We start from the raw sequence: 16,742 nt of genomic DNA, 5'->3' as shown, positions 1-16,742 counted from the left end.
TTTTTCTTGGGGGGACAAATGATGTCAGCCCTGTTTTCACTTCGATGTGACCGAAACTGTGAATCAAAGGATGTCGCTGAGTGATCTCACAGTGGAGACGGTCACGAGTGAGCCCGAGAAAACATACAGTAAATAAGAACTGGACGTCCTTCCAAAACTGAAGACGAGAGTAAAACTGGTCAGAGGGGCTTCCAAGAGGCCCCGGCGATGCAGAAGGACAAGCACTGGCTCTCTACTGCCTATGAAAACTATGCTTACTTTATGTGTTAAGGCTATGGTTTAGTGAAAAGCTTCCAACCCTGGCAAAATTTCACAAAATATTCGGGCTTCTGCCAAAATTGCAGACGAACTTTGGCAGGTCGCCAACCCAAAGCATCCATCCAAATCAAGACTGTCCTCGCCATCTGGCAGATTTGAAGTTGTTTTGCAAAGAAAAATGGGCAAATATTGCCAGGTCAGACATTTACCTCAAAATACTGCAACAAAAAAGTGCTCCCACCATATTCAAGGTAGTTTTCTATGTCTGGACTGGACTGGGTTTCTTCTCTTGAAGACGTTTCGAGAAGAAACCCAGTCCAGTTGACATGAAAACTACCTTTGATACAATGACCTGGATGATTGAGAATCTACACAGACTCCCACCATATTTATATCTAAACACTGGAAATATGTTCAGCTGCTACATATTTATCCAACTCTTATCGCAACACGCTCCCTAAATCCGTGTTTAATATGAGTTTAATATAAATTAAAACAGCGACTTTAGCGGCTGCGCTTCACTCTTTTAACCCGCCGTTTTAACGTCACTCCGCCACCAGGTGGCACTGTTTCGTTTTAAAAACAGCGGAAACGAACCACGCGAACCACGCAAACCCCGCAACAACAGTGCACCGCGCGATCGTGATCCCGCCACTAAAATATTGGTTGTCCCCCGAATATCTCCGAACGGGCCAATTTAACCCCACGCTTAAAAAAAAAGAGATCAAATGAAGCATTCCATTACTGAAAAACAAACGTCACTATTACAATGGAGGCAGTGACAAACAGGAAGATCAACATGTCCTGTCAGCGTTTCTAAGGATGTCGGCCTATTTAATCTAACAATTAGTTAAGTTGAAAAAGTGAAATCTTATATTTAGTCGATTCTTGGAGGGTCTATTATTATATTTGTATTAAAAACGTATAATTACATTCTTCTAATATAACACTTTATTACCGTGGTTATCACTGTCTAAATCGTAATAACGTAATAAGATTTCTATTGTAATACGTGACCCCCCTTTCCCCCTCCCCCCCCCCCCTATACTTCCGCCGGACTTTTGAGTATTTCGGGCGTCATTTTTGGGGCGTCAGCTTGGTGGTTTGGAAGCTGTCTGTGATTGGGCGCCTCTAATTGTACCTGGCGGAACACCTGTGCGGGAGCCGTGATTGACAGGTCTCCCCTGTCACCTGCGCTTTTATAACGTGCGCGTGGTGCAGGAGCGGGGTCACATGACGCCTCCTTGGTGCCGCAGCGGCAGCCAGTTGTTTACCGGCCCGATGCTCCAGTGAACGGTCCCGGTCGGCTGGCTGTCGGAGACAAACCACCGCAGGTAAATCAAGAGATAAACAACCCGAACGACTTGCGAACGGCGGCCATTTCGGGTGCAGCTGCTGGACTCGCTTCAAATTGGGCGATTTTACCTCCGTTTCAGGGACAAAAGAGGAGTCATCTCCGCGTAAAAGTGCGACAAGCTGGGCGTATTTAGCTGTGACCGGACGGTCGACATGAGAACCAAAATAAGAAGAGCCTTTGAGTTGGCCTTTAAAGTGTTTAGAGCCGACATTTCAGTCACTTTTTCTTCAAAAAAAATGTAAATTTTGATTTATTTTTAATTTTTTGGCTTGTTTTTACAAAACGTAAGCCTAATTTTGAAAATCTGTTAGCCGCTAATAACTGTAAGTTTATTTTGAAAGTCAAAGGCGGAAGTACATTAAGTGACAATGGCTCAATTAACAGCGTATATGGATGGGATATCTGCACATATTGTGGCATTAAAATGATTATTTTTTGACCTTTATAGAGTGCTCCTATCCCCAGTGATCCTTACGTTTCAATCTGTCTAACCTGTGCTGCCTAATAGATGAAATTTGATTATTCATGGTGCTACAAGGACTAAGATGACCCTGTTCTTACTGTTTTTGCAGTCTTGAAGTCAATGTTTAAAAAAGAAACAACCCTTCAGTCAAATTGGAGAGTGAAAAGAGGAGTCTGGTCTGTCACGATGTGAGGGGAGAACAGTCGGGCACCTCGGGAGGGTGAACTTGTGACCATCCGGATGTGTTTAACAACAGGAGCAGCTGTTATTACTGAATAACTACTGTTGTGTCCTCCTATGTATAGGTGTTTGTTTTTGATCCTAGTATAGAACTTGAGTGCATTCCTGTGTAGAAGGAAATGAGCTGAAAGTCCACAAGGACAAATTGTGGTTCGACCTTCTGGCGCTGCTTCCACAAGAGGCCATTTTGAGCACAAATGAGAATAGATCTGTAATATAAAGATAACTCCATGGATGAAAATACGCAGATAAAGTGGCAGCCGAAGAGCCTCCTATCTACCCCCCGCCCCACCACCCCACCCTTTTTATTTTTAAAAGAAAACTAAAAACAATTAGTAGTTTAATTGCAGAGTGCTTATTGTTTATGATACCAACACACTGTTTTTGGAGGATATTTCTTCATATTGGGGCAGTAGGACCTCACAGTGTTCCGACAGCGCCACCCGGTGGCAGAGTGACGTTAAAGCAGGTCTAAAACGGTGCAAGGTTAAGCCCATCAGGGAGATAAAAGGCCGTGAAGGGTTTAATGTTTGAAGGAAAGTGTGAAAATGGCAGTTGGGTGTTGATTTAGGCACTAGCATGTAAATCGAGCGCTCGTCGCTTTGTTCGCTCATTGTTGGACCCAGTTGTGCTGCATTCTGCCTCATTGGTTATAAAGACAAGAGGCAGGAACAGACCAGTGAGTCACAGAGACTTTAGAGTCTCCAGTTAACCTGCTGAGCTTGTTTTGTACCACAGGAGGAAACCCACAAAAAAACAAAACACAAGTTTGACATCACCCCAGGATTTTGTAGCTATACTTGCAGGCAGATGCAGCATTTAAAAAAAAAAAAAAAGAAGCATTGTGGTCACGTGTGATGGTCTGAGAATGAAGCTTTTATGTACTCCTGCATGCTAAATTCAAAACAGTGTAGAAACGGTGTCTATTGATATTCCATCTATCTTCACACAATATCATGTTTGCTTGAAAATGTGGCGGAACTTACCTGAAGAAGAAATGAGACATGTTATTGCAGGAGAAATTGTCTTGATTTGAGGGAAAAGATGGAATAAAACAGACCGGGAGAGTCTGGAGGAGCTGTCTTTCATAATGTGGAGCCTTTTGTGACCTCGAGCTGGGAAAGGTGCTGTATCTATAATTGTAACGGCGCAGGAGAAGGAGTGATCTACTCCCTTGGCTCTATCCTGACAGAACAATAGACCCTTGTACAAATGGAAAGTCCTCTCATTTCCTCCATGTGCTGGTATTTGGTGAAGGTCGTGTGTGGGTAAAATCAGGTGCATCACAGGTCCTTCGCCTCATGTTTCCACACAGCTTCACTAATTTCTTGAGCTGCATTTTAGAGCTCCACCTTCATACTTCAAAGCATCAGAGTAATGTTGGTATAGTCTTGTCCTTTTAATGGTAGCAGGATGGGGGGGGGGGGGGGGGGGGGGGGGGGGCAGAAAGGCTCGTGAAACCAGGTCGATAGTCTGGAAGGCGGCTTCTGTGTTTATTTATGAGCCCTTCAGATGGCATGCGCACCTGACATGTTGGCTCATGTTGTGGTTAAGAAGGGGCAAACTTCAATATGGGTAGGGGGAATTCAAAGGATTTCAGATGTTAATCTTGTCTTTTTTCCTAGTTCATTCGCACTTTCCACCGAAAAGGCTGCAGTTTTGTAGTTTACACCAGTCCTAGTCTTGATTGCAAAGGAGTTTTGTTGCTTTCATAAGGATTTTTGAGATGTTGGACGGAATTGTGCAGAACTGTCAAAGCTTTGCTCGCTCATTAAACCACAGGGATGCAACAAACACCCACTTTATTAAGTTCATTCTGGATTCCGGGACCATGCGCACCGTTCAGATTATTCAAATTTAGATGATTGTTTTGTTAAAAGTCCCCACAAAAGCTTTTGATCATGTTGTGCAGCTGAGTTTTTCCGTGATCTCTTCAGCCACATTAAAAGCAGCTGTGTGCTGGGCTACAGACACACCCCGTCTGTCTGGGTTGTTTTTCCAGAAACGGGAACAGAGTCTTTATGTGGTTGTGTGATTTTCAGATAAGTGAGAATTTCCTATTAATGGCTCTTTGAGTCATCTTCATGAGCCCTTTTCATTATGTGTGTTCTGTCAGTGACGAGGTTGAGGGCTCTTGTACCTGGGGTAATATTGTACTGCTGTAATGTGTCCCTCAAGATACAAAGTAAAGCACATCCAGAGCAAATTTCTGCTAATCCTGCTCTGCTTTTGCTCACTTATCCAGGGATGTCTGCTCAACTGGAGGCCTGGACATTGCTTCCAGGGGCACAATTGAGTTTAGGAAAGACGGTTGAAATAAAGGGGGGTAGACGGGTAGAGCATCCAAACTACTGGTGGTGTTCACGGTGGTTGGATCTGACATTGTTGTAAACCCTGAACATTTATTCCGTAATGTGATAGCAAAGCCTCGGCTGGCTCGTGTTTCCACTGTGGGGTGTGACCGTGCGGCGTGTGTGTTTTTGGCTGGTTATCAAATGTTCCCACGGGTCATCAGAGCAGCAGGATTTGCATTAATCAAATTATGAGGTTGTCCCATGAACAGGTCTGTCAGGAACGGTATTTACAGAACGCGGGACTTGTTTGATCCACTGTCTGTTGAGCTTGATACCGAGCTTGATATCTGTTGGCTGTGGGCCAGACCCACAACGAACCCCCCCCTGGAGTTCTCACTGTGTGACCCAGAAATGATTTCAACCTGTCGTTCAGGTTCCCCCGTGAGCTCCGAGCCTGGAGGAGGCCACCATGGCGCGTCCTGGAGAATCAAGAAGTGAGGCGAGTCCACCTAAAGAGAGCATGCAGCTGAAGAAGGAGATCTCGCTGCTCAATGGAGTCAGTCTGATCGTGGGAAACATGATTGGCTCCGGCATCTTTGTCTCCCCCAAGGGTGTGCTCATCTACAGCGCCTCCTACGGGCTCTCGCTGGTCATCTGGGCCATCGGAGGCCTGTTCTCAGTAGTGGGGGCGCTCTGTTACGCTGAGCTGGGCACCACTATCACCAAGTCGGGGGCGTCCTATGCATACATCCTGGAGTCCTTCGGTGGCTTCGTCGCCTTCATTCGTCTGTGGACGTCTCTGCTGATCATCGAGCCCACCAGCCAGGCCGTCATCGCCATCACATTTGCCAACTATCTGGTGCAGCCGCTCTTTCCGACGTGCGAGCCACCGTACGTGGCGTCCAGGCTGACCGCCGCAGCCTGTATCTGTAAGTACACATGTTCCAGGGCTGCTCATGTCTGGTTCTATCTGTAAGTACACATGTTCCAGGGCTGCTCATGTCTGGTTCTATCTGTAAGTACACATGTTCCAGGGCTGCTCATGTCTGGTTCTATCTGTAAGTACACATGTTCCAGGGCTGCTCATGCCTGGTTCTATCTGTAAGTACACATGTTCCAGGGCTGCTCATGCCTGGTTCTATCTGTAAGTACACATGTTCCAGGGCTGCTCATGTCTGGTTCTATCTGTAAGTACACATGTTCCAGGGCTGCTCATGTCTGGTTCTATCTGTAAGTACACATGTTCCAGGGCTGCTCATGCCTGGTTCATCTCTGAACCCTCCCCCCCCCTCCCTCCGTAGGTTTACTGACCTTCATTAACTCTGCCTACGTGAAATGGGGGACCCGCGTGCAGGACATTTTCACCTATGCCAAGGTGGCTGCCCTCATCGTCATCATCATCACGGGACTTGTTAAGCTGTGTCAGGGTAAGTCACCTCCCTCCTGACCTCGGAGGGCATCGTTTTAGAGGGAGGAGGGAGTAAGATGAACCCAGGACATCGGGTTGCTTTTAATTGTGTGGATGCACGTGTGTAATTATGGACTAGATCAACAATGGATGGTTCAACTCTTGTGCCGGGACACTATTTGAAACGGGCTCTCCCGGCTGACCGGAGCAGATTAGATTTCCTACATTTTCTGTCACCTGATGACTTTTAATCGCTCTGCTTCTTTCATAGGCTACACGTCCAACTTTGAGTCATCTTTTCAGGGATCGTCCACAAATCCTGGCAATATTGCACTGGCACTCTACTCCGCCCTCTTCTCTTATTCTGGTTGGGACACTCTCAACTTTGTCACTGAGGAGATCAAAAACCCAGAAAGGTGCATTTAAAATCAGGATAGGAAATAAGGAAAGGGCTCAAGGCGGCTAAAAGCAGCCCAGAGGTGACGCAGCCTCTTGTCTTTCCAGGAATCTGCCCCTGGCCATCGCCATCTCCATGCCCTTTGTCACCATCATCTACATCCTCACCAACGTGGCCTACTACGCCGTTCTGGACATGAACGCCATCATGGCGAGTGACGCTGTGGCAGTGGTGAGTGGAGGAACACAGCAGCAGCTGCACGTGCACGATCTGAACGTGCGCGGAGCCACCTTGTGCCTCTGATTTCAGACGTTTGCGGACCACACTCTGGGCGTGATGAGCTGCGTCATCCCCATCGCCGTAGCTTTGTCCTGCTACGGGGGCCTCAACGCCTCCATCATAGCTGCATCCAGGTACCCGTGACCACACACGTGCGCTCCTGCTTTATTAGAACCCGTGACATGTCGTATTGGAGCTGCCCTGTTGTGTCCAGGTTGTTCTTTGTCGGCTCTCGCGAGGGTCACCTTCCGGATGCGCTGTCCATGATCCACGTGGAGAGGTTCACGCCGATACCTGCCCTCATCTTCAATGTACGGGATGGGATGTCGTATATTTTACAGCTGAGCGACAGTTTGTCCTGTTGGATTTTAAATGGTATCTTCCGAAATCATTGCGATCGTGTATCAGTCCAGCATAGCTCCAGCTTCTGATGAAATGAGGAGCCAGAAGTTAACTCTGAACAGCTTTTTAGCAGTTTTTCCTTTGGTTTAAAGACGACTATAAGACTACAGAGGTCCCAAAGGAGGGGCTGAACACACCTTTAAGCAGCAACGGTTTGTTCTGACCTGACCTTCACCTTTCTACTGACCGTCATTCAGCAGCCGGGTTGTTGGAGCCCGTGAGAGGTCAAAAATGATTAGACTTTTACTGTACTGTTCTAGACAAAACGCCTGTAGTCGGGGGGGAACATGACAGAGCTGAGGTAAAGCGGAAACCTCCTCCTCACCGCGAGGGAATGGACCACTTCCTGTTGTCTTAAAGCAAAAACCTCGATGTATGTGAGGATAATGAAGTCCTTTTGCTCTTGTGTCTCAGTGTTTGATGGCACTCGTCTACCTGACCGTGGAAGATGTTTTCCAGCTCATCAACTACTACAGCTTCAGCTACTGGTTCTTTGTGGGTCTGTCCATCGCTGGACAGATCTACCTCCGTTGGCGAGAGCCCGAGAGACCCCGACCCGTCAAGGTGAGACCAGTGACACCAAGCTGCACCCAGTTTGGGTTTTTTTCCAATTTATCCTGCATGCGACTTGCTCGGCGAGCACGTGTTTGAGGTCATTTAAACTCTAATTTTGCCTTCTGTGCCCGACTCTTCCCAGTTGACCTTGTTCTACCCAGTGGTCTTCTGCCTGTGTACCATCTTTCTGGTGGTGGTCCCGCTCTACAGCGACACCATCAACTCTCTGATCGGCATCGCCATCGCCTTGTCGGGCGTGCCCGTCTACTTCATGGGCGTCTATCTACCAGAGTCCAAGCGACCGCCGCTGATCACCAAACTGCTGCGTGAGTGGCGCACCCTTCTGCCGGCACTCCTTGTCCGCACCACTTCTGAACAGCGCGTTTGTCCCCTGCAGGTGCTTTGACCCGCATGACCCAGTACACCTGCTACTGCGTACAGACAGAGATGGGCAAGAGTGAGTGACGGCCTTTAACCAGCAGTCGGCTGAGAAGAGCCTGCGGCGACCGAGGAGACGACACTAGTGCACTTGTCCTCAGGGGAGCATGAACTGTATGACACTTTTGCCTGGTTTTATATCTTAGACTGCCAATAACATGTGCCTGGTCCTCTTTAAGTGGAACGATTGACTGATTTACCTCCAACACAACTCTTCCTCAGTTAAATAAAATGAAATCTTTTACCTTCAAATGAAAATTCAATGTTTTCCTGAGCCCCAGTGAAATAGCCGAGTGTTCAGAGCTGCTTCTGCAGGGTGTTGAGTCTTTATTAAATCCTTCGAGTGGCTGATTTATTCAGACTGCGCTGATGTCCGTCCCCATTTTGAGCCGAGTTGCTAAATTTCAGGGTCAACATTTGCATCTACTCAAGTCACCGTCTCAAATACTTCAGTTTGGTTTCAAAACTTTATACACATCTACATTAATTACACGGTTCTTTCAAAAGGGCACATCACACACACACACACACACACACAGGTTTTACCTTCACATACAATAAAATACGAAATCACATTCCACCCACATTCTTGAAACACCAACATGCAACATCTCTAACGCCTCATACGTAGAAAAGAAACAACCCCAGCTGCACCTTTTCAGAAGTAGAACCATCACAATTATATATTTAATGCAGTCAAATTTGACTGACTTAAAACGTGGTGCTGAAGGTCAAGTGTTGACTCCACTGGAGGTTTAATGCCACAGGTCAACATGCTACAACGCAGATTTCTCTGGTTTTCTAACCTGCTATTGTAGCAGTTGTGTATTTATCTTAGTCCACCGAGTTTGGCGGCATTTAGGAATGAGTTTGCAACATCAAGGCTAGAAGGTGCCGATCAGTCTGAATCATACGTGCAGCCACCATCGTCTTCATCGTCACGTTCATCACAGCAGCTGAGCTCGCGCAACAGATCCCTCTGGTATTGGTGCCAGGTGCCCTGGCTGTACGAGTGTTCCTCCTCCCAGTAAGCTACACACACAAACACACACAGAGAAAACATGACTATTCCCATGGCCGCTCACTGTTCATGGATGCTGCTCATTAAAAGGGTTTGGTTTGATTTGGGCATCAACTGCAGTTTTAAGTAATTGAAACGATTAAACGACAATTAAATAAAATTAAAAAACACTCATTTGATCAGGGTTAGGTAAATTAAGACACTACGGAAGAATTATGTAGGTGTGAAGTAGGCAGGCCAAAGTCCACAACGTAGATACACACCACCATAGCGTTCCTCTTTGTCACCCTCTGAATCGCTCTCATCAGGGTAGTCGTTCCTCCAGTTTGCTTCATCATTTTCATCGTCCTCATCATCGTACACCTCCTCTTCGTGGACCACGAGGTCCGGCACCTGTTATAAACAGCAACATCCCAGTAAGACCAACTGCACCACTTAAACACAACCCCCCCCCCTTCCCATTCCTGCATCCACACACCAGTTCTCCTTCATCAGCATATGCTCGAACAGACAGGATGTCCTGGATCCACCCTGGTGTGGCCATTTCCTGGTAGTAAAGGTCATAGACGTATTCAGAATCCTGATCCCAGTTCTGCTCCCTCAGCCCGTCTCCAGATATGTTCAGGCGCTGCCGCAGCATCTTTGTGTTGTTGCACATGATCGCTTCCGTATCCGACGGCAACACCTGTACGACAGGAAACAGTCCATCATTATTCGCAGTTAGGATGTGATGCTAGCAAGAAAAATAGGGCCACGTTTCACACCAGCTTATTAGCGCTGAAACACACATCGTGTACCGCTGCAGCTAGCATTACTGCCATCATAAATGAGGTGGGTTCTATTTCCTCTGCCAATACCAACCCACCTTGCTTGGTGACACACCTTGGTCCTCCTCGTCCTCATGAAGGAGATCTACCACCTGGATTTGACCTGGACATTTGTGCCTCTTCACCGTTTCTTCCACGAGAACATCAGCCACCGTCTCCTGGGGCTCAGGTGAGTCCAACAACTCTGTGCGGGATCTTGAGATTATTTTGTAGCGTTCCTCCCTCCGAGTGGACCATTTTGCATTTCTCAGTTTCCCAATTATCCGGTGGGAGCTTCCAGCAGACGGGCGCAAGGCATGGGCGACCCGTGGCCGAGCCAAGGCCTGTCGAACCTGCGTCTCAACTGGAGCATCCTGCCGGTGAGAACACACACTGTAAATTATGAGGAGATTTTTTTAAACTACTACACTTTTACAGTGAGTGAAGACATTGAACTCTGGGGAGCATTACCATCATCATCACTTTGTAAAAATTAACTTTTACCCAAATGGATGGTGAAATGGTGCCTAAAACGCTGTTCTGAAATCCAGACAGAACTAAAATCTGTTTTAATGCAACATTTCTGAGTAACCAGCCAGTATCGCAGCAAGCAAACCTACGCTAGCCGAGTGGCTTGCTAACAACAACTAGCTGACGCATTTCCTCTGAAACAACCCAACATAAAACTCATTCCGCCATGTTTACGATATTCCCCGAGGCGTTAATTAACGTGTTTTTATCCGTTTCCTTGCTCCGTTGGCACCGTTGGCACCAGGCGGCATTAGCCAGCACTGCCCGGTTAGCGCCGTGCTGCTGTCGGCGGGCCTCTTACCTGTGTCGCTACCGTCGCCACTAGTTTAAAGACGGAGCTTTCCACCTCGGCTTCACTGGGCTCCGGAACCGTTTCGCCTGGACTCTGAGACGTTTCGGGACGGATGCGTTTACACGCCAACAACAAGGCATCGGCTGGGTCGGTCCCCCTTTTTCGCTTGACTCGCAGAATCGTCGCGTTTGGATCCATATTGACGGAACTCGTTTTGATGACGTCAAGAGGAGGTTTTTATGCCGCAGCAACTACAAGACGTCACATCCGGTTCCGCCGTGCGGCCTATACCAACAAATTAGAAATAATTACCTGCGGTTTTGCACCAATATGCAATTAAAGTGTACTTGAGCGGACCTGTAATTAAAACAATGCGTTGACTCAAACGTCAATTTCAAAAGCGAGATGTGAGCGATTACTCAAAAATAGAGAAGGTTTAAACTTTGTGAGAGACTTCTATTATGAGAGGTTTAAATTAATATGTCTTGCATAAAATAGTAGTAGTTATTATCACAAAATTAATTTTATTGATTTATTTATTTTGTTTCATGCTACAAAATAATCAATACAGTTATAATTGAAAATCTGATTAACCTCTTTGGGTCTGAAAGAACCACATTTCCACAAAATATTTCAAAATGTAAATAATAGAAGTGTCATAAAATATTGTTGATAGTACCTTAAGATCAAACTAAATATTATTTCACTAATGACATGTTGAAAAGGAAGTTGAAAAGATCCTTAACTGTAGTCAGATTTTATCATTTCCCTCTGCTGTGTTGAACTGCTCATGCACAGATGAAGTGAATTCTGTTGTTATTAAGTTGTCATTTCAGTCACCATATTAGTACATTGCGTGCATTCAAATGAGGGCAGTGGTTTTGTTTCTTGTTGTGACATTTAGCACGATGATCATGTTACATGGGAACTTCCTCTATATTCCATTTTTAAAATAAAGATCACTTGTAGATGCTTTGTCTGTATATTATTATTATTAGAAGTAGTAGTAGTATAATTATTAGTATTATCATTATCATTATATTATCATTATTATTATTGTTATTATTATTATTATTATTATTAGTAGTAGTAGTAGTAGTAGTACTACTAGTAGTAGTAGTAGTACTAGTACTACTACTAGTAGTAGTAGTAGTAGTAGTAGTAGTAATATGGACCTTTTGAACTGAGACCACTTTTCCCACTGCTATAACACACAGACTTCTTTTGAAATACAGGTTATTGACTGACTTCCTGTATTTTTTGTCATCTAACCACAAGTATTGTAGATGTAAAACTCCGATCATGTCTAAGCAAATCTTCAGAAAGCAGAACAGTCATTCGACAGATCGTCCTTTCCCAGTGCCAACGTCCAGAACAATGTGGATTACTCTTTGTCTTTTTACACTTTTCTTTTTAGCAAGACTTGAAGCTCTGGGTGAGTTGTGTCGTCCTGTGTATCAGTGGTCCTGTCATGACATTTTTGGGGTCCAGTGAGGCTCATCACTCCAAAGTAAAACATTTACAAAGTGTCATTAGGGACTTTAACTGAATTTCTCTATTGTCACATTGGCTAAATGTGATGTTTTTCATGTTCTGGTTGGGTTTGGGTTTATCTTGTGACTTTCTCTGACCCTGATTTCTACAGACTGCAATGCTGTTCCCCACTGCTGTTCGCAAGCAAACGGCTCCTGGACAAAGTAAGTCAGGAAATGTGCTGTTAGTAATGATCCCTACTGCCCTGTGGCAGTTCACAGATTTATTCACTTGGTATTTTAAGTTTACTCTATGTGACAATAATAACTGATGTTTTGAAAGGATATTTTCCATCTGCTCCTGAAGTCAGATCTTCTGTAATTTTTCACTTTAACCCTCACTAATAGTTTTATTTTCTGTTCAATGTCTGACATTCTTTCAGTTTTTCTTTCACCCATTGAATATTTGATTGCTGATTAGCTCAGGAAGGTGTGATTGTGACCATGTCGGCTGATCAAAAATACTCATCCGATCTTAGAAATTATGACTATGAAGGTCAGACTCTCCTGGACCATGAGTGCTGGTATTCTTTAGTCAAGCTCGTGCTTAATCAGTCTGCTTTGTGATCAATTCAACAACATCTTCCGTCTTTTCTCGGCATACAAAGCTGAAAATAAATGATCTCTCACAGCCTTGTAATAGTAATAGTGACAGGAGGCAAAGTTAACTGTAACAGACGCTGCATAATTAAGTATCTGCACCTTCCTGTCAGCTGTATTAAAAAGAAACGTTCTAAAACCCTTTTGAGGAAAGTCAAGGCTTCTGACGCAGACAGACGCTCTCTGAAGTGATCCGTGTTACCCCCCCATGACGTGGCAACAAGGACTTTTAAGGAAATGAAACTTTCTGCAGCGTTATTTCGAATTTTCCTACACTTTGAATGCAGACGTTAGGTTTAAACATAAGTAGGCGTGAAACGTGCAAGCCTCCAGTTCAGGTGTATTATAACTGATTAAATGTGTGTTGATAGGTGTTATGAGCGGGAAATTACCACCTGTAACCAGAGACTGCGACATTCTAACTTCCACCATCTGAGGGTAAATGTGTCGCAAGAAGTGAGGCCATATTTTCTGTACATAAACATGATATTCCGATTTAATACGCTTCCCTGTTCTAATTAATTTCTGTGTATTCAGGCTGAAAGATCAGTGACTAACTGTAGGGTTAACGTCCCATCCTCGGCTCTCCAAATGAGCAGAGGCAACATGTCCGATGATGAGGTGCTGCTGGTCGTCACTGTGCTCAACAGCAACTTCTTCCAGGTAAACAGCTGTAAACACTCTGAGCTCTACAAATATACCGTTCTTTAAGTAGAGAAAACAGCTGCAATTCAGAGATCATCACAGAGGAATGTGGATCAAATGGGGGAGAGATCTGTAAACATGTCGGAAAAATCCGAATGATATAAGAGGCTGTCGTTCAGGATAATGATTTTGTACAACTTTCAAACTCCCGGTGAGGGAATGTACATTAAAGTCACAGGTCCTTGTTGCTGGCAGCCTGCTCCCGCTCCAGGTGGGGGGAAAGGACGGTCAGCAGGGCGCTCTCACCACCGTTCAGGCACTGTTTTGGGCGACTCAGTTGTGGTCGTGAAGGCCGGCAGCAGACGTGTCAGGGACCTCTTACATCCTGTCAGATTGACCTTCAGACGCGATAAGGAGGTGAACGTCTTTCTTGCATTATTCTTGGACTATTATTCCATTCTTTTATTTCATTTTGAAGACGAGCGCGTTCGATGTTTCAGATAGAAGAGGCAGCTTGTGTGTTTTGGCAGGAGACATACCTGGATGACAGAACGGGTGAGCATCCAAACACAAGATGCAACAACATTTGTGGGGGTTTTGTAATTCTGTGTGTGTGTGTATGCAGGATATTGGAGCACAGAGGGTTGCCATACCAATGTGACTCAAGCTGAGATAGTTTGCTGCTGTGACCACCTCAGCTTTTTTGCTGTAGTTGTGGTAAATAGCGTGCATAACTAGTTTTAGTTTCAGCTGACGTTGCTCTTTGGTTGATGAAACTTTCATAAGTTTCTCTTTTCTGTTGCAGAACCCAGTTTTATCAGTGGAAAAAGCCAGTGCCCCAGCATTGAGGTACATCAGCTTCACTGGATCCGCTCTGTCTGTCCTCTTCACAATCTTGGCTTTAATCATCTATGCCAGGATACAGTAAGTGAAGAGACCATCACCATCATCACCATCATCATCACTGACAGTTCTCAGAAACAGGAAGGAGCTGGTTATTTATACAGGGTGCACATTGATGCAATTAAGTGGAAATTCAGAAAAAAGATAACCTTTTTTAACGTGATTATTATGTCAGTTGGTGTCAAACACAAAAACACCCCTGATCCTGCATATTTGTCTGATTACATGGCTTCCATCTGTTCCATGCACGCCATAAAAGGTCACCATGTTGTTTGTCTTCCAGACAACGGCGTCCAGATAAGACAGTTTGTGTGCACCTCCACCTCACAGGAGCGTTGCTGTGCCTCCACCTCAGCTTCCTGCTGAGCAGCTGCTGGGTTTTGGTGCTTGATGTAGCTGATGAGGACTGGATCTGCAAGGGCCTGGGTCTCTTGTTACACTGCTCCCTGATGGCCACCTTCCTGTGGATGGCTGTGGAAGGGTTCCATCTCTACCTGCTCTTAGTCAGAGTCTTTAACATCTATATCAAGAGATACATGCTCAAGCTCAGCCTGGTGGCATGGGGTGAGGGGACCGTACCAAGTATTTAGGATCTTATTCTCTCCTATGTTTTCTTCAAAAATGGCTTAAATTGAAGTTCTGGCTTTGCTTTCAAGTCCAGCTGACGTCTCTTCTGTGCTTCTTTTGTCTTGGCGCAGGATTGCCAACGCTGACCGCGGCGCTCTGTGTGAGCTTTAACGTTTATGGTAAACACACAATTCAACTGAAAGGTGACGACAACTACAACTCAACTGTGCAGCTGTAAGATGCTGGAACTCACAGGGTGAATGCTAGATTTGCTTCTTTCTGAACTAAATCAGCTTCTCTTTCCCCAGATGTTGGATAAGCAGCCAGTTCCCGCAGGGCCTGTTGATCAGCTACATCACGACCGCGGCCTTACCCTTCCTGGTGGTACTGTTTAATTTTTGCATGGTCTGCCTGGTGGTGTTTAAGATGTGTGGATTGAGGAAGAGGACGAGAGGTGGTGGAAGCAGCAGTGGCTGGAAGAAGATGAACGACGACAACTGGGCCAGGCTGTGGAGGGATGGTTCCACTCTGCTGGGCCTCAGCTGTGTGCTGGGCCTACCTTGGGGCTTATCAGGACTCACCTACGTCTCTCTGCTTGGGATCTATTTATTCACTGTCCTAAACTCCCTGCAGGGTCAGTGCGAGCACAGTTTATATGAAATCCATACAGTTTTGTGGTGATTTGAGGACAAAATGACTGTTTTGCTGTCCTCTTTTTCAGGTATATTCATCTTCCTCTGGTCCCTGGCTCTGACCTGCAAGTCTCGAGCTGAAAAAAACTCCTCGCTCAGGAACACGTCCTCTCAAAAACTGATGACGATCAGTTCCAACAACTAATCTGTCAAGCATAAACTAATAATGCATCCAAACATCTCAAATGAACTCTTCATCCTCTCACTCGCCACAACGTTCCCAAGAACTTTGAAGATAAGGGGAAGGTTAGAAACAGGTTTTGGAATCAAGTTTGTTTTTCTGGATAGTGCAGCCTTATAAACCAGCAGTAACTAACCTGCTGCTAAAACAATCTGGCCCAGAACTGGACCAACAATCAAGAGTATGTGTAAATTTTCGCTTGAAAGCTGCTGAAGAAGCTCCTGTCTTCAGAATGAGCAGATTGGAGCAGCTTCTGAGTGACATCACACATCCAAATAAGGTGTTCTTGTCGGAAATGAGATCAAACTCATTAACATGAGTTAATGAATGTCAGGTGGATTGACTAGACAAGGGGTCGGCATCCCAAAATGTGGAAAGAGCCATATTGGAACAAAAAAACCAAAAACAAATCTGTGTGGAGCCGCAACAAGTTAAAAGCCTTATCATGAAGGCAACACATGCTGTAAGTGTCTATATTAGCTATATTAGCCTATTTTCAAAATAAGTAGGCTGCAAATCCATAATAAGCATTCCTGATTAAATGTTTATTCTCAGGGCAGCTCATCCTGGAGAGAATGACGCACCACGTGACCACTCTGGTGTATGATGGTGCTTTAAGTTTAACTTCTATTATAATGAGATGTTGAAATTAAATATTTATTATACACAGTTTTTACAGCATTGGGAAATTTTAAGAATGTTTGTCGTGTTTTTCCTGTGGCAGAAATTATATTAAAACAAAAAATATATTCACACCATCTTTTTCCATTTTCATATTTTTGAAAAAGCTCCAGAAAGCCACTAGGGCGGCGCTAAAGAGCCGAACGTATAAGTGTATATTATTCGTATTATTGCTATTATTATTATATTTTTTTATTATT

At 45.0% G+C, this 16,742-nt stretch overlaps 3 protein-coding genes across 4 annotated transcripts; 2 read left to right on the top strand and 1 right to left on the bottom strand.

Annotated features, from left to right (window-relative positions):
• Positions 1–1,356: 1,356 nt before the first annotated feature.
• LOC101068562 (Y+L amino acid transporter 2) lies at positions 1,357–8,352 on the top strand. 2 transcript variants are annotated; one of them, XM_029846025.1, is made up of 10 exons: positions 1,357–1,592; positions 5,046–5,541; positions 5,914–6,039; positions 6,292–6,436; positions 6,525–6,648; positions 6,727–6,830; positions 6,911–7,007; positions 7,513–7,662; positions 7,796–7,979; positions 8,051–8,352. In XM_029846025.1, the coding sequence occupies exons 2-10, from the start codon at positions 5,082–5,084 to the stop codon at positions 8,116–8,118; spliced, it is 1,458 nt and encodes a 485-aa protein (XP_029701885.1). In that variant the 5' UTR covers positions 1,357–1,592; positions 5,046–5,081; the 3' UTR covers positions 8,119–8,352. The 2 variants fall into 2 exon arrangements, with proteins under 2 accessions (XP_029701885.1, XP_029701886.1); XM_029846026.1 differs by lacking the exon at positions 1,357–1,592 and adding an exon at positions 2,756–2,997.
• Positions 8,353–8,544: 192 nt separating this feature from the next.
• Positions 8,545–10,972, bottom strand: LOC115251975 (probable RNA polymerase II nuclear localization protein SLC7A6OS). Its single transcript, XM_029846028.1, has 5 exons — positions 10,751–10,972; positions 9,978–10,292; positions 9,591–9,797; positions 9,376–9,505; positions 8,545–9,123 (listed from the first exon to the last, which is right to left on the bottom strand). Exons 1-5 carry the CDS (start codon positions 10,937–10,939, stop codon positions 8,990–8,992), a joined length of 975 nt encoding a protein of 324 aa, XP_029701888.1. The 5' UTR covers positions 10,940–10,972; the 3' UTR covers positions 8,545–8,989.
• A 1,030-nt stretch (positions 10,973–12,002) lies between these two features.
• On the top strand, positions 12,003–16,517 carry LOC105419733 (adhesion G-protein coupled receptor G5-like). The gene is made up of 12 exons (XM_029846024.1): positions 12,003–12,176; positions 12,387–12,438; positions 13,245–13,329; positions 13,411–13,536; positions 13,774–13,935; positions 14,019–14,073; positions 14,144–14,235; positions 14,324–14,442; positions 14,705–14,985; positions 15,120–15,222; positions 15,297–15,622; positions 15,710–16,517. The coding sequence occupies exons 1-12, from the start codon at positions 12,044–12,046 to the stop codon at positions 15,823–15,825; spliced, it is 1,650 nt and encodes a 549-aa protein (XP_029701884.1). The 5' UTR covers positions 12,003–12,043; the 3' UTR covers positions 15,826–16,517.
• Positions 16,518–16,742: the final 225 nt, after the last annotated feature.

Source organism: Takifugu rubripes, chromosome 13, assembly GCF_901000725.2.
Source record: "Takifugu rubripes chromosome 13, fTakRub1.2, whole genome shotgun sequence".
Taxonomy (NCBI): Eukaryota; Metazoa; Chordata; class Actinopteri; order Tetraodontiformes; family Tetraodontidae; genus Takifugu; species Takifugu rubripes.
This window is presented reverse-complemented; position numbering and strand designations above follow the sequence as displayed.

What these genes read in the sequence shown, in the direction of transcription:
- LOC105419733 (XM_029846024.1), top strand. Translation starts at nt 12,044, where the DNA reads ATGTCTAAGCAAATCTTCAGAAAGCAGAACAGTCATTCGACAGATCGT. An exon ending in GCTTTTTTGCTGTAGTTGTG is followed by an intron (nt 14,236 to 14,323) that starts GTAAATAGCGTG and finishes TTTCTGTTGCAG; the next exon opens with AACCCAGTTTTATCAGTGGA. An exon ending in TACAACTCAACTGTGCAGCT is followed by an intron (nt 15,223 to 15,296) that starts GTAAGATGCTGG and finishes CTCTTTCCCCAG; the next exon opens with ATGTTGGATAAGCAGCCAGT.
- LOC101068562 (XM_029846025.1), top strand. Translation starts at nt 5,082, where the DNA reads ATGGCGCGTCCTGGAGAATCAAGAAGTGAGGCGAGTCCACCTAAAGAG. An exon ending in GACCGCCGCAGCCTGTATCT is followed by an intron (nt 5,542 to 5,913) that starts GTAAGTACACAT and finishes CTCCCTCCGTAG; the next exon opens with GTTTACTGACCTTCATTAAC. An exon ending in TACCTGCCCTCATCTTCAAT is followed by an intron (nt 7,008 to 7,512) that starts GTACGGGATGGG and finishes CTTGTGTCTCAG; the next exon opens with TGTTTGATGGCACTCGTCTA.
- LOC115251975 (XM_029846028.1), bottom strand. Translation starts at nt 10,939, where the DNA reads ATGGATCCAAACGCGACGATTCTGCGAGTCAAGCGAAAAAGGGGGACC. An exon ending in TGGCGACGGTAGCGACACAG is followed by an intron (nt 10,293 to 10,750) that starts GTAAGAGGCCCG and finishes TCTCACCGGCAG; the next exon opens with GATGCTCCAGTTGAGACGCA. An exon ending in CAAAGAGGAACGCTATGGTG is followed by an intron (nt 9,124 to 9,375) that starts GTGTGTATCTAC and finishes TTGTGTGTGTAG; the next exon opens with CTTACTGGGAGGAGGAACAC.